We start from the raw sequence: 22,697 nt of genomic DNA, 5'->3' as shown, positions 1-22,697 counted from the left end.
GCAAGTCAAACCAGTGGTTCAGCCTTCAATAAGCTTGAGCAATACTAGAGCAACACAAATAATAATTGTAATGGCTGGAATGGAATAAATGGAACGGTATCAAACACATCAAACATATGGAAACCATGTTTGAATCCATTCCATAATCCCATTACAGCCATTACAATGAGCCTGTCCTCCTATAGGTCCTCCCACCAGCCTCCACTGCTGTACATGTGTGAAACACTCCCTATTGCCATTATGATTTTTGGTGATAGTTGAAAACATGCATTGTTACTGTATTGTGCTTTTCACTTGAACGATAATGTTTACTTTAATTACCCCACAGCAATTAATCCCCAGTGATCAAGCAATCATCTAAAATACCTACATGTTTTTGTCATGTTGTTCATTTTTTTAAGTATCACTTCACTCCAACTCTCTTAATTGGTGTGTTAACAACACTCAAGAAAAATAGTTTGAATTGGGCAGCTGAGTTCTGGTGTAGTAGTCAACTGTTATAGCCTGTCCTCTGGTGGAGACTCGAGACTCTTAAAACAGCATGACTTTATAATGAAACACCTCCTTTATCAGTAAAGGCTCTTTTTCCTTTTGGAAAGTTGCCAGCCATTACAGACATGATTCATGTCACTCCTCCTGACTGCAAAAATGTGGCTAATATGAAACCTACAATAGCCTAACCCTGAGAAATGGAATTTCCCCCTAGGGTGGTTGGATTTAGTAATGACTGCAGTTGCGAGGTGGTATTGGCAGGCTTCCTCCACTTAAAGCAGACCGTCCATGCTTTCTTCTGTCCATTATATTGCATACAGCTGTAACACGGGATATGTCATGTTCTTTAACACATCTTGCATTATTAAGAATGATTGCAAGTTTCCTCCATTGAGGAAACGTGCAAAAACCTCAAACAAGGTCAAATAATTACAAACAGACACTTTATTTTAGAAATTAATCTGTTGATGTTTTTCATATATAGATTTTTTTTCTCATTTAGACAACAACTCAAAATGTCAATTACAATGGCTATAATGTGATAGAAGACAAAAACAAGAACTTGAGATCCAATATACAGTATATAGACATGAAATATTGAAACAATCACCAAAAAGGAGCATGTAAAACAACAAAATAAACATCTGAGTAAAAAAACATGGTACAAGTCAGGGAAAAGCATTGGTGTTTCAGCTGAAGTTCCTGCTCAATGTCTAAAAGTGACACACAACCATTAAAACACTCTATCCAAAAAAACACTGCTCGTTTTTCGTCATCAGAGAATAGCCAGTCAATCAATCACACTTTACATCCCAGGGAAGGGGATAGTAGTAAAAGTATGTCACATCTAGAAAATAACTACGGTGATGGCATTTTGAGTAGAATGACAGTTTAAGGTATGGCAGTGTAAAAAGTACTAATTCTCCCATACTGAGGGAATGAAGATCATCCCAACCCCACATTCATTGTGCTGGAGTACAGTATAGCATCATTATCAGAATCCATCTGCAATCTCTAGTCACATGTTCAAGCCACGAGAACCAGTCTATAGGGCTATACATGCTTTTTCTCTTTTCGCAAAATAAATTCATGTAAACGACAAGGAGAGTGAAGTTCAAAGTGAAGATGTCCAGACCTGTTTCTCTATCAGTGTGTGTGTGTGTGTGTGTGTGTGTGTAGATCCTTGAAATCGAGAAACCCAAACAGACAGGCCCAAACAGCAGTCAGTAGCAAGGAGCCATTCTATATTGGGGGACAGGGACCTACTGGACGGTGCATACAAGAGAGACTAAGACCACCCGCGGTAAGTAACAAAAATAACAGTTTCTTGCAGTTCCGATGTCATTACTCTATGAATAAAAAAAACGACTGGGAATACATTCTATGCTAACATGCAGAACCAGCAAGAGGTGCACTGTCTATGTTATATTTCAGTGCAGGCCATTCGGAAAAATAGCATTGAGATCCTGATACGAGGACTAAGGTGCATATGTGCCATTCAGTTCTCACTTATTTCATTCCTGAAGCTTTTGGGGATTCGAGCATTGTCTCTCAGTTCCATTGCCAGTATGTGAAGGATCTCTTGGTTGGGTGGTTGTGTTTGGGTGAGACTGCAGTGGAGAAACAGGTGTGTCAGTGCAACAGTTCAGGACAGTGGTTTGGACATGGATGGATCAATGTGACGGGTCGTGATGAGAAAGGGCGGGGCACCAACTTGCCGTATCCACGTCTCAAATCATCTGCACATAGAGAGGCAATCTGCTGGTTACATGGCTGTCTTTGGAAGTGCTTCTGTGTGTGACTGAGGAAAAGCAGGTGTCCCGTCCAGTCTAAATACGGCATCTGCGGACGTAGAGCTACAGCAATCAAGTGCTCACACTCTCTCTCCGGTGTATGTTACCTGCAACAGATCATTCAAGAACATAACGTCCTATCATGACCTGCCCGCCCACCTGGGTCCCAAGATCACAACATTCACAACAGCTGCAAGAGTGTGGATTTCGAATCAGATATCATATTCAAGCATCTCTCTGTCTCCCTTTTTGATTTGAAAAGTGAATCAAAGTTCAAGTTGGAATTCAATAATTCAAGTAATTTGTCACTACAAAGTGAGACCATTGATAGATACAGGAACTAGATGGTCACTACCTGGCCAGTACATCAAGTAAAATATGAGTCGATGTTCCTGTCATTGAGAAGCACCTTTGTAATAAACATTACATTATATCAATCCACATTCTTGCATTGTGTGTGTGTGTATGTGTGTGGTTGGACAACAGTGTTTGTTCATAGAGTTATGTGTTGCCGGGAAGAGTAGAGGATTGCTCAGCAACTCACATAAGTACTTATTGCTACAGCGAATCAGAATTGAAATTCATCCATGTAATTCAGGTCCTGTAGAACAGTGGCAGGTATAGGCCCATAGCAACCACAGTTCACCTGAAGCTACACATCTCCTATCTATCTAAAACCCTTTCTCGTAAAACCATTTGTACTAAATCACATTTGTCTTGAAACAGAGCAAAAGCTTGAACAGTATGCCAGTATCATATTGCAGGTAAAATGCAGTTGATAAAGCTATTACTTTTTAAAAACCAGATCTCCTGACAAAAACAAAATCTGGTCATCACAAATAAAAAGAAAACACACCAAGTCAATAAGAAATTCATTTTGCACGACAAAACGGACTGCTGTACCTTATGTTGTTGTGGCACATTATTACCGGTAAGAGGCTTGTTTCAACCTGTGACGCGCTTTGTTTGAAGCACAGCCACTAGCACAGCCACATATTATTCCCTAGAAGTAAAACGCTGGCCTGCACACTGGAAACCCATTGGCCTAATCACTTACTCTCAGCTCAAACTGACTCAAAGCAAAGCCATTACCTCAGGCTTTTACCTAGAGTGCTGAGTGTTACAAAAAACATGCCTTTGCTTTCTAGTCTCCGAGAGCTGTTTGAAACAGTCTTAAAATGACAGCTTCTCTGTGGCTTTAACACTCCACGCCTCTGTTATCTTCAACAACAAAACTAAAAGACAGAGTCACCAGGTTTGGTCTTTGAGACACTGGAAGGAACACTCGCTAGATGAGAAGGTTACGTCGACTAGCTTCTAAAGGTTGCATGAGGTTCCATTCTTACCAATTAATTTACAATGACGACTATCCCCAACATTACAGAACGTTATGGGAACGTTACAGAATGTGATGGCAACGTTACAGAACCAAATGGGAACGTTATGGCAGGATGAACACTTAGCACCATTTGGAGTACTGGAACTTCTATACAACCTGTTTCACTTCTACCTCCAGTCCAAACTACTTGTGACAACAGAGCGGCATTGACAAGTAACAACCACAGAGAAAAATACAGACCTATCGCCAATAAATGTTTCGATAACGTTTCAATAAAGTCCTAATCATTAAACCAGTTCTCAGGGTGTGAAGTAGAAGACCCCTAGTGCAGTACGAGACGGTGTGAGACTAACTTGGATCAGAATTAGAAAGTGAGGCGATACTCGTCGTCGTTACTGGCATCATTGAAAACACATGTAAAAACACTGGTGGTGGGTATTATAATTGTGAGGAGGAGGAGGACGGCATCTGCTCATCTGGTACAAGTCACCACATCCTGCACTGGAGGTCTTTGACATGGCGTTGAGCGCTTGCTTCCTTTTCTTTTGGCAGGGTGACCTGAGAATCAGTGTCCTCTTTTTGCACTGACAGGCAGGAGTGAGCATGGCATCATTGACAAAAAAATGAAATAAACAAATGCTAGAGCACTGAAACAAAGAGGAGACTGGAAGGGAGGAGAGAGTCCTGGAGATCCTCCTCCCTCTTCTTCTCTCCTTTCTCCTCAGTTCACAGACCCGCGGATGTCCTTTCTCATTTCAGTGGTGAGAAGATGAACAATGTCCATTTGGTGGTGTGTCCCTGGAAAAGGAACCTTGTGTGTGTGTGTGTTGAAGAGGTTTCACAACGTGTGTGTTGTTGCGTGTCTTTCACAGTGTATGTAGTCAATGATGTTCTGGGGAGTGTAAAAGTGTGTGTGTGTGTTTATCTTAGTAGTTCTCTGAGATTTGTGAACATATACTGTAGGTTTGACAGAGTGTGTTTGGCAGTGGGCGTGGTGTGTGTGTGTGTGTATGTGTGTGCCGAGCGTTTGTGTGTATGTGTTTGTATGCGTGTGTGTGTGTCTGTGTGTGAGGGGGAATGTAAGGGAGTTGTGTGTGTGTGTGTGTGTGTGTGTGTGTGTGTGTGTGTGTGTGTGTGTGTGTGTGTGTGTGTGTGAGAGAGAGAGAGTATCGTCTGAGTGCAAGTGCAGACGGTTAGAGGGACCGGAGTTGGTGGGCGAGGTTGCGATTCATCATACAGTTCAGTCACACCTGTGACCTCTCCCCTCCTCACACTCTCCGTTCCTCCTTCTCGTTGTTGAAACAAGTCTCCGTCCGTCAGTCTGTCGCTCTAGACGAAGGCCTCGGGCTTGCTGCCGTTGTTGATCTGGACGTAGATCTTGGGGTCCTCCTCACGCTCCTGCCTCTGGCGTTGGAGCTGGCGGCTGTAGCAGAGCAGGTAGAGAGGCAGGCAGAAGCCCAGCACCGTCAGCCCCAGCAGGCCCACGTTGACCTGCGCACAACCACACACAGGAAGTGACATCATCAGTGAGAAGAATGGAGGGAACGGCTGTGTTGTTTGCATATCGGGACAGCAGTGTGCTATGACATGTACTCTGGGCAGATTGATTTAGTACAAGGTGGCTGCTACACATCAGTCATATCGGGACAGCGGTGTGCTATGACATGTACTCTGGGCAGATTGATTTAGTACAAGGTGGCTGCTACACATCAGTCATATCGGGACAGCAGTGTGCTATGACATGTACTCTGGGCAGATTGATTTAGTACAAGGTGGCTGCTACACATCAGTCATATCGGGACAGCGGTGTGCTATGACATGTACTCTGGACAGATTGATTTAGTACAAGGTGGCTGCTACACATCAGTCATATCGGGACAGCAGTGTGCTATGACATGTACTCTGGGCAGATTGATTTAGTACAAGGTGGCTGCTACACATCAGTGATATCCAGGAGCCTTTGCAGCATTATGCTCATAGCACATTAGTATACTTGGGTCTTCAGCATTGGTGAGTAATGGGTATGCTGTAGTTTGGCTCTGGAAAGGGTGAAAGGTCATTGCTCTCTTACCCATAGGGGGTCTCCCTTCAGGGGGCCCATCATGGCCATGAAGAGGGGCTGCTGCAGCAGGGCAAACAGGGCGCTGATGAGGGACTGCATGCCTGTCAGACTGCCAAACTGAGACGACGGGTACCTAAGGAGGACAACCAGCATGAGGTGCTTGTGTGGAAGGGACTGGGCACGCACGCACGCACACACACACACACACTCCTGAGACACTTACACAGCAGCATAGAGCCCTCCAACCGCAGAGTGGATGAATCCTCTCACAATGGTGTGCAGAATAAACGATAGAATCTGAAGGCAGAGAAGAAAAGAGAAATAGTTCATCATGATGTGTTGTAGAATCTACAGACCCAGGGCATGCATGGTGTCCTGTCCCTCCATCCTAAAATGGAGTCCATGTTTAATAAATAATGGCTTGACAGAGATGTTCCCAGAACAGGGTTGGAAATAACTTGCATAACTTGTAATGACACTTCTGTCCACCAGGGGACACTGTTGCATTAAACAATGGATCAACTGCAATAACATGTGAGTCACTCTCTTTCTTTCTCTGCACCAAGATCTCTCCCTTTGGCTCTAGGAGGGCTTTACAAAACACTGGGAAAACACGCAGTGAAATGTGTGCTTCTCCACAGCTCCGAGAGGAGAGAAAAGAGAGAGCGAGATGGAGGAGAGCTGGAGGAGAGGAAACAGAAGGATGATTTACCTGGAGAGGGAGGCTGGGGACGAGGCAGGTGACCCCGAAGCCCATCAGTAGCAGGTTGGTGAAGATGAAGGCCCGTGTGGCGTTGGTGATTTTCTGGATCTGTCTGTCACGACGCTTGGGCTGGGTAAGATCTCTATCAGAGGGGACATCACATGTTACACACATACTCCCTGGTTATACAGATAACATAGTAGTGTCTTGTGGATGCTGGGGGAGTATCTGGGAGGCAGGGGATTTCTCTGTTGGAGTGTGTGTGTGTATGTGTGTGTGTGTGTGTGTGTGTGTGCATGCGAGCTCGGGTGCGCTCGTGCGTGTGAAACTCACTTTTTACCCGGCTTCGCGTTCTCATCCTCGCACTCTTTGAGTTTCCAGTCCATGATGTACCCGATCACAGGAGCGGTCATCAGACAGAGCAGCTGCAGCACTCCGAAAATGGAGGTGTACACACTCACTGTGAACGGCAGGAGAGACAGAGACATGTTATTGCCGCCAAAGCTTACACTCACACATTTTCAAGACAGACACGCACGCACACGCACGCACGCACACACACCTGTGCTCAAGTCTCTGTCGGACAGCGACTCGAGGATGTTGTTCATGGCTCCCATGTAGAAGATAAGCCTCAGCTGGGTGACACACATGGTGATCAGGCTGAGCATGAAGATAGGACTCAGGACACTCTTCATGAAGGACTGGGCTGTGGACACACAGGAGGAGAGACAGATTAACGTCAACAACAGCAGAACACAGTACCTTACCATTTACTCCAGTAAAACTGAAGTTTAAACAGTGATGCTGCGTTCAATCTCAGAATGCAGAATAACTCGATTTATTATTGGATGATGATACACAGGATTATATATTTTTTTATCAGATTGGAGTGAGGTTTTTCCTGTGTGTACTGTACAGGATATGCCTTCTTTCATTTCCTCCACATGCTGTGATGGAAAACTACTAGAGCAGAGCTGCTTCACCTCAGAAACAACATGGAGGTAGGGAAACAGGGAAGCTCTGGTACATGATGGCAAGATAATATGTGGGGGCCCGTGCTGTAAGCAAGGGGCCTGGGGCCATGGTCCGTTAATCATCTACTGATCTCAAAGCTGTAAAAGCTGAGGCAGGGCAGTGGAAAAGTTTTAATGGTCACGCCACAGATGTGTCCAGCGTTTATTACCCAGTGCTGCAGGTATCTCTCCAATGCTCTGGAGACTGGACCATAGTTGACATACTGGCTGGACAAGGGGCTTACAGGCTGGTACATTACATTAGAGCAGGTGGTTCTAACAGTCTGTCTCCATCTATAACACTGGGTCTCCCCTGTGTCCTGGACCCATAAAATGAGTTAGAATATTATTCACAAAGCGTCTCAGAGTAGGATCTGGGATCAGTTTTGTCTTTTAGATCACCATGAATTAAAGGGGGGGGGGGGTCTGATCCTAGATCAGCACTCCTACCTTAGGTTTACATTCTTGACACACCGTGGTCATTTTCAAAATACCTAGCCTATACTGGCAACAGTCGCCATGACCAAATACAAAACAGTCCCATAATGAGTTGGCTGATATAAGAACCGTGTGGTGGAATTTTTGTAATCAAAAAGAGAAACTTTTAGATTTCTTCAAAACAATCAAACTGTATTATTTAATTACTGCAGTACGGGAGCTGGTCGGTAACCACCCCTGAAGGTGATCACTGAGAACTCAACCAGCTGGTTTGAGCCACAGCATCTTATAGCAAAGTCCATCCTCCTTGAGTCTACATGACACACAACAGATGTATGGAATGGGTCACAAGGTTAAGATTTTGTATGAAAGATACTTAGAATTCACATTAGACAGTATCTGCTGTAAAAACGGTCCTTGTTGTGTAGAGACCAGGGTCTGGCCCCCCAACTCCATACTGGAGCCATCTCCCCCTGATACCCCAGTACACAAATATTAACTCATGCTCTGGAATGTGCTATCACCCAAAAACATTGTGCATTTCCTGTCCGTGTTAAATCCCCCAGAGGCCCACTTTCAGTTCACACAGACACAATAGAGTTATATGAACCCTCTATTCTGTTGCATAAAACAACCATTTGATGCAATTACAGCATTATAACATAATCTTGCAATTTTGCTCTCACAACCGATCCACAAAACAGGTCCCAGGCACCAAAGTATCTTTGAGTGAGTCATCTTCGAAAGGGAAAAAACTCCTAACAACCAAATAAATCCCCACCATCACATGCATCAGAATGATGAGTGGGCAAACACAGATATATATATATGTGTGTGTGTGTGTGTGTGTGTGTGTGTGTGTGTGTGTGTGTGAGAGAGAGAGAGAGAGAGAGAGAGAGAAAGAGAGACAGAAAGACAGAGAAACAGAGAGACAGAAGAGAAAGAGAGAGGCATGGGGAGTTGGCCCTTAGCAAGGGGCCCCTTAAAAACCTCCTGACACGTGGAACTTGTCCAGCAGGGTTACAGAACCGCAGGCATCCATCCTGTGTGTATAATGACCCCCCTTGGACCTTACTGACTGCTGTCTGCCCTCTGGCCCGCCCCACCACCGCCACCCGAGCGGCACTTCTTGGAATGCGGTCCGAATCGATTGCACGGTCCGTTCGGTACCAAAGAGAGCTTGCAGAGAACCACAGGGCGCCCCGCTGGGAGTTTGTGACCCTCAGGCCGAGCCCGAGGGAGAGAGGGGGTGCGGAGGGAGCACAGCGGAGGTGAGGAGGGGTCACGTGGCTGATTTGAGGGTGTTTTGGAGGTTTGTGGCTAATTGCAGTGTACAGATCTAGGTTAGTGAAGGCAAAGTGCATAGCCAGTTGTGCGTTTGCAGAATTTAATTTGGGAGAGGGAGGATGGCCTTGATGACCTCAGCGCCAATGACAGCGCTCCCTCAGACAAGCTGGCGGCTGGGACCAAAACACTGGCTGGTGGGCGAGCCCACTCTGAAACATCTACATTGCACCGATGAAGTCAGAGCCCTTCTTTACAAAGAGTTGTAGAGTATGGAATAGCAATCCATCATATAGGAACAGTCGACCATATGCTAGATATAGGCCTGTATCTAGGATCAGTTTAGCCATTTACATCATTAAGAATAGGATTATATGAAAAGGGGGGGACCTTATCCTAGATCAGTACAAGATACAGGCCCAGATCTTGCATATGGTTGATTGTTTACCTCTGTTTACCCACAAAGCAGGGCTACAATGATCCATTGTATTGTTGTGTTGGATCTATTTTTCTCTGTCAGTCTGCTCCTATCTAAATTGTACACCATGGCTGGAGCAGGATATTGTGTTGGTGAAGTAGTTGGACAGCTTAACATCAGACAGGTTTCTGGCAGACATGTCCTTTGTTGTGTCCAAATTATTCAAAATGGTGTAACAAGGAAACTGGCCTCATGAAGTATGGATTTGTGGAGGTTCAGAGCTTGAAACCCATTATGGCAAATCCATTTAGACAATGAACCCCATCACACTCACAATGTGCACAGAAAATGCATTATTTATTTTCCTACTCTCGATCTGAAAGACATCAAAAGCAGAGAGCTGAGTCATGTTCTATGGTCTGGGATGAACAGATGTGGCCTGGCCAGACACTTACATTCCTCCTGAGACTTGCACTGGACCTCCAGGTCAACGGTGGAGAGACACAGCTTGTTGCCCTCCTGTAGGGCCAGCTCCTTGGGGTTTTGCTTCATGCTGTTCCCCACGCTGAGTCGTCTCCCCACCGTGGTCACCTGGCGGTAAAACTGCTTTCCAGTGATCTTATGGTCAAAGCCCAGCCAGCTGAACTTGATCTTCACACTGAGGGAGAGAGACAGAGAGAGAGAAAGGGAGGGAGAGAGAGGGAGAAAGGGAGCGGGGGAGGAGGAAAAAACAGAGCAAAGAATGAGACAAAATCCAGGTGAATGAGAGCAAAGCCAGCTGAGCTCCTCATCTCATTAGATTTCCTGTTTTACAGGGCCTCAAGCCTTCGCCATGCTGCAGAGGAATGTGTGCTGGGGGATGTAGTGTTTCTCCAAGGAGAATGGAGACTCTATAGAAGGCCTTAATATTCCTACTCCAGCTTAAGTTGTTGAACCTCAAGTCCTAGTATTATCCCCTAAACCTGTCATTGTTGGCTAATTTTAGGAACTGTCTGTCTATTAGGTTACAACTACGGACATAACTAATGATATAATGAACAAATACTAGTAATAATAAACTAATATTAGGTTAAGGGGATGTCTGCGATATTTAGGTTACCAGGAATGGAAATATGCTGTAAAACAAAAAACAACTAGAAAAGCTAACTCATTTTATGTTAGGGAGTGTGATGTTATGGAGTGTGATGTTATGGAGTGTGATGTTATGGAGTGTGATGTTATGGAGTGTGATGTTATGGAGTGTGATGTTATGGAGTGTGATGTTTAGGAGTGTGATGTTTAGGAGTGTGATGTTAGGGAGTGTGATGTTATGGAGTGTGATGTTATGGAGTGTGATGTTATGGAGTGTGATGTTATGGAGTGTGATGTTATGGAGTGTGATGTTTTGGAGTGTGATGTTATGGAGTGTGATGTTATGGAGTGTGATGTTTTGGAGTGTGATGTTATGGAGTGTGATGTTATGGAGTGTGATGTTAGGGAGTGTGATGTTATGGAGTGTGATGTTATGGAGTGTGATGTTAGGGAGTGTGATGTTAGGGAGTGTGATGTTAGGGAGTGTGATGTTAGGGAGTGTGATGTTTAGGAGTGTGATGTTTAGGAGTGTGATGTTATGGAGTGTGATGTTAGGGAGTGTGATGTTTAGGAGTGTGATGTTATGGAGTGTGATGTTATGGAGTGTGATGTTATGGAGTGTGATGTTATGGAGTGTGATGTTATGGAGTGTGATGTTTAGGAGTGTGATGTTTAGGAGTGTGATGTTATGGAGTGTGATGTTATGGAGTGTGATGTTATGGAGTGTGATGTTTAGGAGTGTGATGTTTAGGAGTGTGATGCCTGTTGGGGCTCGGGGGCAGTATTGAGAGATTTTGAAAAAAATATGTGCCCATTTTTAACTGCCTCCTACACCAACTCAGAAGCTAGGATATGCATATTATTAACACATTCGGATAGAAAACACTCTGAATTTTCTAAAACAGTTTGAATGGTGTCTGTAAGTATAACAAAACTCATATTGCAGGCAAAAACCTGTGAAAAATAGATCAAAAAAAATGTGAATTTTGTGACTGTACTATTTAGTGTCATTGTTTTATAGATACCATAGTGAGAAAGGATTCATTTCGCAACACCTACGGCTTCCACTAGATGTCAACGATCTTTATAAAGTTGTTTGAAGCGTCTATGATAAACAGAGAGCAAATTAGAATCCAAGGAAGTTGACATGTCATCACTTCATTTTTTTGCGCCTGCGCATAAATCTGAGAAACGTGAGTTTTGTCTTCATTGTTTATCTAGACATAGGATAGGTTGTGTGAAAATATTACTGATGTTTAACGTTAAAAATGGACCAAAAGATGAATGCTAAACAACATTTGACATGTTTGAACGAACATAAATAGATTATTTACTAGTTTTTTTTTAGCTTTTCGGCGTGAATTACACTCCCCCCACCACGTTTTGTGGGAGCATAATGAACGCTAAGTACTTGGTGTTATTTGGACATAAATTATGAACTTTGTCAAAAGAAACCACATTTGTTCCGGACCTGGGATGCCTGCCTTCTGATGGAGATAATCAAAGGTAAGGGGATATTTACAATGTTATTATCGATTTTAGATGATGCTAACTGTATAGCATAGCCTGTTGTTCTTAGCATAGCACCCCGTTTATTGCAAAATGTGATTTCCCAGTAAAGTTATTTTGAGATCTGGCCATTCGGTAGCAATTACGAGATGATAATATATTATTCTTTGAATGACAATATTATAATTTACCAATGTTTTCGAATAGAAATGTTGTTATGTTCACCGGAAGCGTTTCAGAGAAGAAAAAAATCTGAATTTCACGCTACTGTAAAATGCTGTTTTTGGATATAAATATGAACTTGATGGAACAAAAAATGCATGTATTGTATAACATAATGTCCTAGGAGTGTCATCTGATGGAGATTGACAAAAGTTAGTGCATAATTCTAGCTGGTTTCTGCTTTTGGTGACGCCTGACCTTGAATTGAAAATGGATGTTTGTACTTTTGTGGCTATGTACTGTCCTAACATAATCTAACTTTATGCTTTTGCCGTAAAGCCTCTTTGAAAATCGAACAATGTGGTTAGATTAAGGAGATGTTTATCATTTAAATTGTGTAAAATAGTTGATTGTTTGAGAAATTGAAATTATTAGATTTTTGATGTTTTGAATTTCCAGCCTTGTTAGCAATCCCGGCTCGGGGTTCATTGCTAACCTGTAGCCCCTGGAGTGTGATGTTAGGGAGTGTGATGTTATGGAGTGTGATGTTTAGGAGTGTGATGTTATGGAGTGTGATGTTTAGGAGTGTGATGTTTAGGAGTATGATGTTAGGGAGTGTGATGTTATGGAGTGTGATGTTTAGGAGTGTGATGTTATGGAGTGTGATGTTTAGGAGTGTGATGTTAAGGAGTGTGATGTTAAGGAGTGTGATGTTAGGGAGTGTGATGTTATGGAGTGTGATGTTTAGGAGTGTGATGTTATGGAGTGTGATGTTATGGAGTGTGATGTTTAGGAGTGTGATGTTTAGGAGTGTGATGTTTAGGAGTGTGATGTTATGGAGTGTGATGTTATGGAGTGTGATGTTATGGAGTGTGATGTTATGGAGTGTGATGTTATGGAGTGTGATGTTAGGGAGTGTGATGTTTAGGAGTGTGATGTTTAGGAGTGTGATGTTTAGGAGTGTGATGTTTAGGAGTGTGATGTTTAGGAGTGTGATGTTATGGAGTGTGATGTTATGGAGTGTGATGTTATGGAGTGTGATGTTATGGAGTGTGATGTTTAGGAGTGTGATGTTATAGAGTGTGATGTTATAGAGTGTGATGTTATAGAGTGTGATGTTTAGGAGTGTGATGTTTAGGGAGTGTGATGTTTAGGAGTGTGATGTTTAGGAGTGTGATGTTTAGGAGTGTGATGTTTAGGAGTGTGATGTTTAGGAGTGTGATGTTTAGGAGTGTGATGTTTAGGAGTGTGATGTTTAGGAGTGTGATGTTTAGGAGTGTGATGTTAGGTTGGGATGTTTTAAGTGTGATGTTTAGGAGTGTGATGTTTAGGAGTGTGATGTTAAGGAGTGTGATGTTAAGGAGTGTGATGTTTAGGAGTGTGATGATAAGGAGTGTCTTACGTGTAGTCCATATCCTCAGGTCCAGGGAAGGGCTCCAGGGGCCAGTTGAAGAAGCAGTTGATGAAGACGAGGCCAGCGCAGGCAGCCCACACCAGCAGGATGGTGATGAAGGTGGCTCCTAAGTCATAGATCACCTGACGAGAGAGGAAGCAGGGACCAACAACCACAACATTAGCCTCTATGTCTGACCTTCACATTGACATGTGGGAATAGGAAAGTAGAGTAAAATTGGTAGCCCTGATAGTAGAAAGCATAGTTAGCCTTGATAGCTAACCGCCATAATGGTGTGCATGGTATGCATGCATGTGTAGACTAGCTAAGTAGATGTGCGTGTGTGCAAGCTACCTTGATCCCAGGGAAGGTGACAGCGGAGGATGCATACGATCCAATCATGAGAGCGATGAAGGTGGAACGAAGATCACCAAACATATTGGGCAGCTGAGGAGAAAAACAAAAGAAAGCGTAAGGATATATGATTAGGCCACGCTTAAATCAGATCAATGCATTCACTTGTGTAAAAACACATGCATAGCCATAGAGACACGCACGCATTAAACAAAAACAGTTTTTCCAAAAATGTAAGGCATGACATCACATTAGGAAATCCTGACTGTTTTTTGGAGGTTGTTGACATAGAATGAGTAATGTGGGCGGAGTCTTGGTGTTGCTTTCCCCACACTATTTATGGCAGTGAGAGAAAGTCCAGAGCAGCTTGCATATTTAGCCCTCTACTTGAGGTTAGAGCGCAGGTTGTTCCCAACTCAACTCCTAACTGTAAACAACTGTCCTTGAGCAGAGAAGTAGGGAGAGAGGGGGGAAGGGAAGGAGAGAGATAGAGAAAGAAACAATTAAAAAGGGGGAGAGCAACATCTGTCTGGCAGACTAGGCAGCCCTCCATATCTCTACTGTGTGTGCACTTCAATCTCCCATGGCAGAGTCGGGGAAGGGGAAAAAAACGCCACTGACAGAAACACACCAAAAATGTACCGACTGAGCCATTCACCAGTGCAACAACTCCTGAACATAACTGTTTCATGGCACATCCGTCCATCCACCCTCACCACAGGTTCCCTGCTTGTTAGAGCCGCGGAGGAAATCTCTCACCCCGTGCCGTGGCCTCCCCAGACGTCATTACCCTCGACCACTAATTGGAGCAAAGGTTAACGGCAGAATCAAAACATCTACACTAACAATCACATTCCAGTCCTCCTGGAGAAGTGAAATGAGCTGGAAACATCTCTATTATAACACTTACAGTAGGAGTGAGTAAACCTCTACTGCAACTCAGCACTGGTGCCTAGTTAGCAGGATAAGAAGACGTGTGTGTGTTCATGTGTGTGTGTTCATGTGTGTTTGGTTTTACTATCCTTGTGGGGACCAGAAGTGGGGAGATTTCGCCAGTCCCCACAAGGAAAAACTGTATTTTAGGCTTAGGGGTTATGGTTACAATTAGGATTAGGTTTAGGGGTTTTAAGGTTAGGTTATGGGTTAGGAAAAATAGGATTTTGAATGGGAATCAATTGTTTGGTCCCCACAAGGATAGTAAAACAAACATGTGTGTGTGTGTGTGACTGTATTATCAGGCAGGCAGACAGAGGAGAGAAACACTGGTCTTATGCAAGGCAAAAAGTAACAAGAAAATGACTTAACAATAATGATGTGCTTTCCATTGCATTGCTCTCCTCAGTTCACCTATTTATCTGTCAACACCAGACTGTCAGTGTGTCACCTGACCTCACTGAGTCAGTCACAGACAGACAAGCACAGCCCCCAAAAGACACTAACCTATATCCCAGTCAACCTTTGTCTGTCTGTTCTGCTAATATTTTTGTTTACCAGGTTTGGAAGTAATGGAACGAGTTCACCTGCCTTTGATCAAATTAAGGACATGGGGGGAAGGGGAAAATAATGAATTGTCAACAGAAGGTAAAGCCTAAAACATCAACAACATCTGAAGGTCCAAACCAGCTCCAAGCCTAAAATGCTGCAATTACAGTACAGCCTCATTAGTTTTAGTGGTCTGAAGTCAGTTTGACTGAGAGTTACTGTGGGGGTTCCAAAACAAACCGCCACAAACAAGTTTCCTCCATCTCGTTCACGTGCAGAAACCAAACCACATAATTATGTCTTATATCTATGACATAATAAGAAGGATATCCAGCTGTCAACGTAATGAAGGAGGTAGATGTACAGCTTGTGAGGACAGGCTCATGTTGGGAAACAGGATCTGTGTACACCTCGAAAAAAAGCCTTGGGGCACTACGTTGTAGAACATTTAGATATAAATACTTTATGTCATGTTGAATAAGGACGTCAGCACTAATAATGACATTTCTCTCTGCAACGTTGAACAATGCTTGCCTACTGAACCTGGCCCTGATAGCATTGCAGCCTTGAGTTTGTCTTCCTAATCTGCCTGGCCACCGTGCAGTGTTCCGATTTCGGAGCACTTCCTGAATTCGGCACCATCAGGCATGACTAAATACAGTGTCTTCTAGAGACAGAAACAACAACCCAGGGCTGGTTAATGATTGGCTAACTCTTCACCTGAGATATTACCTGTTCCTGTTTCATGAATACTGTCTCTGTCCACATCCCAAATGGTACCCTATTCCCTGCGTAGTGTACTACATTTGACCAAGTCCCTATGGACCCTGTACAAAGTAGTGCACAATACAGGGAATAGGGTGCCATTTGGGGCACAGCCCCGTCTCTGTTAGCTCTGCTAGAGCCAAGCAGAAAAGGCAAGGTCAATACAAATGTGACTGCATTCATCTACCAATCTCTATTTGGCTACATTATGGGATCTGGACAGTCATGGAGATAAAAGATAAAAGTCTGTTTGTAGAGTGTTGGACTATGAGTAGCATCTAACTCCATAGGATGTACTGGAAACTAAACAAGGTTGCTATGTTGTGGGGGAGCAACAACTTGATGGGCAATCCCGGAGTCTTTAATCAATACAGGCTGATCCCTCCGGATCTATACACTGCAGCCAGTGCCGTGTCTGTGCCCTGAACAGATAACAAAACGTCTACAATACACTTTCATACATTCACTAGGCTACGTACTAGTAGTTATCACTTGAGACGATTGAGAAAATCCCTATCTGAGATGCTGAGTGATGTTTACAGACAGTAAAGAATGCCTGTGGTAAGCAGTGATCCTCTAAAGCAGTGGTTACCAAACATTTTATAGTCCCGTACCCCTTCAAACATTCAACCTCCAGCTGCGTACCCCCTCTAGCACCAGGGTCAGCGCACTCTCAAATGTTGTTATTTCGCCATCATTGTAAGCCTGCCACACACACACTATACAATACATTTATTAAACATAAGAATTAGTGTGAGTTTCTGTCACAACCCGGCTCGTGGGAAGAGACAAAGAGCTCTTATAGGACCAAGGCACAAATAATAATATAATAATAATCAATCATTTTGCTCTTTATTTAACCATCTTACATACAAAGCCTTATTCACAATTTACGATGACCAAATAACTCACCACAGGTTAATGAGAAGGGTGCGGTTGAAAGGATGCACATAACTCTGCAATGTTGGGTTGTATTGGAGAGAGTCTGTCTTAAATAATTTTCCACACACACAGTCTATGCCTGTATTTAGTTTTCATGCTAGTGAGGGCAGAGAATCCACTCTCACATAGGTATGTGGTTGCAAAGTGCATCAGTGTTTTAACAGCGTGATTTGCCAAGGCAGGATACTCTGAGCACAGCCCAATCCAGAAATCTGGCAGTGGCTTCTGATTCAATTCAATTTTCACAGAACCGCTTGTTACAATTTCGATGACGCTCTCTTGTTCATATATCGGTAAGTGGACTGGAGGCAGGACATGAAAGGGATAACAAATCCAGTTGTTTGTGTCATCCATTTTGGGAAAGTACCAGCGTATTTGCACACCCAACTCACTCAGGTGCTTTGCTATATCACATTTAACATTGTCCGTAAGCTTGAGTTCATTTGCACACAAAAAATCATACAATGATGGAAAGACCTGTGTGTTGTCCTTGTTAATGCAGACAGAGAAGAGCTCCGACTTCTTAATCATAGCCTCAATTTTGTCCCACACATTGAATATAGTTGCGGAGAGTCCCTGTAATCCTAGATTCAGGCCAGTCGTGTGAGAAACTCGTCATCATGCAAGCGGTCAGACAAGTGAAAATGATGGTCAGTAAATAAAACTTTAAGATCGTGTCAATACTTTGCCCCTTGATAACCAGCGCACTTCTGTATGTTGTAAAAGCGTTACATGGTCGCTGCCCAAATCCTTGCATAGTTCAGAAAAAACACAAGAGTTCAGGGGCCTTGCTTTAACAAAGTTAACCATTTTCACTTTAGTGTCCAAAACGTCTTTCAAGCTGTCAGGAATTCCCTTGGCAGCAAGAGCCTCTTGGTGGATGCTGCAGTATACCCAAGGGGCATCGGGAGCAACTGTTTGCATGCTCGTTACCACTCCACTATGTCTCCCTGTCATGGCTTTTGTGCCATCAGTACAGATACTACCAACATGAGCAGCAGCTACGTTTGGCTACATATGGACCATTAGTGGAATTCCCGCAGGAGAGTAACGGTTATGTGATTGGATGTTAATTATTTGACATGGTGTTATTTCACTGAACACTAGATGGTTTCATTTTATTTATGGCAGTGAAACGAGGCTACTCAGGTGAGAAAAAAACCTCATCCATATATATAGCCTCGTTGGAAAATATAAATGGACTGTTTGAAAATGTGAAGAAAAAATGATAATAATATATATATTTATTTTTAAATGTGAATCACATTTTGATTTGGCGTACCCACGACGGCACTGCACGTACCCCTGGGGGTGTGCATACCCCGGTTTGGGAATACCTGCTCTAAAGCCATTAAGGGAGACAGTCTTATCCTATTCGTATCTAAGTAAATACTACACATTCTACACTTTCCATATCAAAATGTTGCTAACAAGGAGAAGTGCTGTTTGGGGTTAAAGGCTGGGTTTCTGTATCAGCACTTTGTGACATCTGCTGATGTAAAAAGGGATTTGTAAATATATTTTATTGATTGCATATGTGTCTCAAATGTGTGCACTGCAGTTCTACTTGAAAAACAAACCCTAGCCTGGGTTCATCTGATTCTTCTGTGTGACGGCAGCAATGATCGTTATCTCGAGTGCAGCAGACGGAGACAGAGGGAGACAAAAGTGGGAGAGAAACGAGGAGAGTGAAAGAGTGGAATAACTAAAAGCCTCTAAAGCACAAAGGCCAGAGAGAACAGACAAGGAGGATATTGACAGAAGGGGGGAAACAGAGAAGTGAGGGGCTGCTGTTGCGTAAAAAGCTTCACTGCTTACTGGACTGGTTCTCATCAGCCAAAGGAAACCAGTACAAACCGGTCCAATCCTGACAGGACAGAACGCCATCATAAAATGAGTCAACATGCTGTGTCCCTGACGAACCACACGCAGACAACACCAGCCTGAATATCTCCATCTCCGTGCCATCACTCTACCACTCTCTCTCTCCCTCCCTCGTTCTCATCAACACTTTGTTTTGCATTTCTGGCCTTGCTGTGAATCCCTATCCACCCCTATCAAACCTAAAGCTAAGTGCATGGTGCAAACAACATCATGTGCAGCAGTTGACGGTCTTTTAATAAGTCAATCAACATGACCCTGAGATCAGTGCCTCCACATTCTATTAGTGTCATCAAGCACCAGTTAGCAAGTAAACATCTGATGGCAGGACATTTTACAGGCAGGGGGGGTCGGTGTATGTGGTGGTGACCCTGTCTGAGTAGAGAGGAGCTATCATTAGTCTAGCCTGGTCCAAGATCTGTTTGTGCTTTCCTGGCAAGAGAACATCAAATGCAGATCTGGGACTAGCAACAGTTCACTTTACCTTTGACATTCATCTCTCTACCTCTCTCCCCGTCGTTCCCTTTCCAAGTGCCAGGAAGTAGTAAAGAATCATCTAGGTTTATCGAGCCAGACTGAAACTTAATTCCTCCCCGAGAACCCAGTGACACAGATCCCAGAGAGGGATTGGGACCAATGAAGAAGTCATAAAATAGAAAGGATTAGTGTTTCGTGCAAAATATGACTCAGAGATAATAGAATAATCATAACAAATGTCGCAATGTACAAGAGGAGGAGCGCTGTGTGTGTATGTATGTATGTGTGTGTGTGTTTATGTATGTGTGGGAGGAGTGCGGAGAGAGGAGTTGGGGGGATCTGGTTGAGAGAAAGATGGATAGAGGATGGTTAGGAGAGATATAAGCAGTGGTGATTACTAATACTATAGCTGACTGAAGGAGAGATTGAGGTCAAAGCTATTAAAAAGAAGAGGGAGGGAGGGAAGGAGAAGAGAGAGGGAGAGACAGACAGCCTGCTGCTGGTAACAGGAGAAGGGCTGCGAGCAGACAGAGATAGGCTAGGCAGTTTACTGATAGAAAACAGAGGTGTGTAAAGGCGAGTTCTCCTTTTCCGCCTTTGGTTCTCCTCCACTTGTTTTTCTGCAGCTGTAACACCTGGGACACAGAATGCTGAGTGTGCAATCATAGAGAGAGGGAAGGGGTGAGGGGGCAAGCTGCCAAACCACTCCCTTTCAGCAAATTAGAAGAGCCAGGAAGAAGAGAACACATAGAAACAAAGAAAAGGGGTATCGTGTTGTATACCTTTCCTTTTGTGTAAATCTACAATCCAGACGACTTTGAATGCAGAATAAACCTTAACACAGCTGTCTGTAGGGGAATAACTCAATGAGTTCAGACTCATTGAATGAGATGCAATGTATCCATTTGGCTTTTGTACAAAAAAGGCTACATTTGAATAAAAAAATATAATGTTTTCCTCTGTGACAACCTTTGACCCCCACACCCGGGAGGAGAGAGGAGAAGAAAGTTTGGAAGAAAAAGGTCCGGCTGTACAGTGAGGGAAAAAAGTATTTGATCCCCTGCTGATTTTAGACGTTTGCCCACTGACAAAGACATGATTAGTCTATAATTTTAATGGTAGGTTTATTTGAACAGTGAGAGACAGAATAACAACAAAAAAATCCCAAAAACCAATGTCAGAAATTTTATAAATTGATTTGCATTTTAATGAGGGAAATAAGTATTTGACCCCTCTGCAAAACATAGGACTTAGTACTTGGTGGCAAAACCCTTGTTGGCAATTAGAGGTCAGACGTTTCTTGTAGTTGGCCACCAGGTTTGCACACATCAGGAGGGATTTTGTCCCACTCCTCTTTGCAGATCTCGAGGTTTCGAGGCTGACGTTTGGCAACTCTAACCTTCAGCTCCCTCCACAGATTTTCTATGGGATTAAGGTCTGGAGACTGGCTAGGCCACTCCAGGACCTTAATGTGCTTCTTCTTGAGCCATTCCTTTGTTGCCTTGGCCGTGTGTTTTGGGTCATTGTCATGCTGGAATACCCATCCACGACCCATTTTCAATGCCCTGGCTGAGGGAAGGAGGTTCTCACCCAAGATTTGATGGTACATGGCCCTGTCCGTCATCCCTTTGATGCGGTGAAGTTGTCCTGTCCCCTTAGCAGAAAAACACCCCCAAAGCATAATGTTTCCACCTCCATCTTTGACGGTGGGGATGGTGTTCTTGGGGTCATAGGCAGCATTCCTCCTCCTCCAAACACGGCGAGTTGAGTTGATGCCAAAGAGCTCCATTTTGGTCTCATCTGAACACAACACTTTCACCCAGTTGTCCTCTGAATCATTCAGATGTTCATTGGCAAACTTCAGACGGGCATGTATATGTGCTTTCTTGAGCAGGGGGACCTTGCGGGCGCTGCAGGATTTCAGTCCTTCACGGCGTAGTGTGTTACCAATTGTTTTCTTGGTGACTATGGTCCCAGCTGCCTTGAGATCATTGACAAGATCCTCCCGTGTAGTTCTGGGCTGATTCCTCATCGTTCTCATGATCATTGCAACTTCACGAGGTGAGATCTTGCATGGAGCCCCAGGCCGAGGGAGATTGACAGTTCTTTTGTGTTTCTTCCATTTGCGAATAATCGCACCAACTGTTGGCACCTTCTCACCAAGCTGCTTGGCGATGGTCTTGTAGCCCATTCCAGCCTTCCTACAATCTTGTCACTGACATCCTTGGAGAGCTCTTTGGTCTTGGTCTTGGTGGAGAGTTTGGAATCTGATTGATTGATTGCTTCTGTGGACAGGTGTCTTTTATACAGGTAACAAACTGAGATTAGGAGCACTCCCTTTAAGAGTGTGCTCCTAATCTCAGCTCGTTACCTGTATAAAAGACATATACAGAAAGATTTCTGGCTCCCAGGTGTCTTTTATACAGGTAACAAGCTGAGATTAGGAGCACTCCCTTTAAGAGTGTGCTCCTAATCTCAGCTCGTTACCTGTATAAAAGACACCTGGGGCCAGAAATCTTTCTGATTGAGAGGGGGTCAAATACTTATTTCCCTCATTAAAATGCAAGTCATTTTATAACATTTCTGACATGCGTTTTTCTGGATTGTTTTGTTGTTATTCTGTCTCTCACTGTTCAAATAAACCTACCATTAAAATTATAGACTGATCATTTCTTTGTCAGTGGGCAAACGTACAAAATCAGCAGGGGATCAAATACTTTTTTCCCTCATTGTAGAAAAACAACCGGAACCCGGACCAGCAGTGTAAAACACACTGTTAGTCAGAGCAAGGAATTACCACCGTGAGGTTACTGCAACAGAACAGCTGAAACAACACCAAAGACCAGTTCCTTGACACGCACACACACACGCACACGTACACACGCACGTGAGGGAACTAAACGGCTATAGCAGAACAGACTGAGGCATGCTTGCGTGGGGAATGAATGAAACCAGAGAAGATTAAAACACAGGAACAGTATAGGACTGGGAGTGGGGGGCAGAAGAAACCGGTTAGGCAGCTTCTGGGTGTCGTGGTAGTGTGTGTGTGTGCCAGCCAGACAAACAGACAGAGCCCCTCTGAGCCCCTGCAGTGGGCGTGGTGGGGCGGCCAGGGGGCA

At 43.8% G+C, this 22,697-nt stretch overlaps 1 protein-coding gene across 2 annotated transcripts in view; it reads right to left on the bottom strand.

Annotated features, from left to right (window-relative positions):
* Positions 1-918: 918 nt before the first annotated feature.
* LOC106612657 (large neutral amino acids transporter small subunit 4) overlaps positions 919-22,697 on the bottom strand; it is a 32,271-nt gene continuing 10,492 nt past the window's right edge. For both annotated transcript variants that reach the window (XM_014214047.2, XM_014214048.2), the window contains exons 6-14: positions 14,032-14,124; positions 13,687-13,820; positions 9,998-10,200; positions 6,952-7,095; positions 6,723-6,849; positions 6,399-6,531; positions 5,910-5,983; positions 5,696-5,819; positions 919-5,115 (exon numbers count right to left, since the gene is read on the bottom strand). In XM_014214047.2, coding sequence (XP_014069522.1) covers positions 4,954-5,115; positions 5,696-5,819; positions 5,910-5,983; positions 6,399-6,531; positions 6,723-6,849; positions 6,952-7,095; positions 9,998-10,200; positions 13,687-13,820; positions 14,032-14,124 — 1,194 coding nt within the window. In that variant the 3' untranslated portion in view covers positions 919-4,953. The remainder of the gene's footprint in view (positions 5,116-5,695; positions 5,820-5,909; positions 5,984-6,398; positions 6,532-6,722; positions 6,850-6,951; positions 7,096-9,997; positions 10,201-13,686; positions 13,821-14,031; positions 14,125-22,697) is intronic.

Source organism: Salmo salar, chromosome ssa09, assembly GCF_905237065.1.
Source record: "Salmo salar chromosome ssa09, Ssal_v3.1, whole genome shotgun sequence".
Classification (NCBI taxonomy): domain Eukaryota; kingdom Metazoa; phylum Chordata; class Actinopteri; order Salmoniformes; family Salmonidae; genus Salmo; species Salmo salar.
This window is presented reverse-complemented; position numbering and strand designations above follow the sequence as displayed.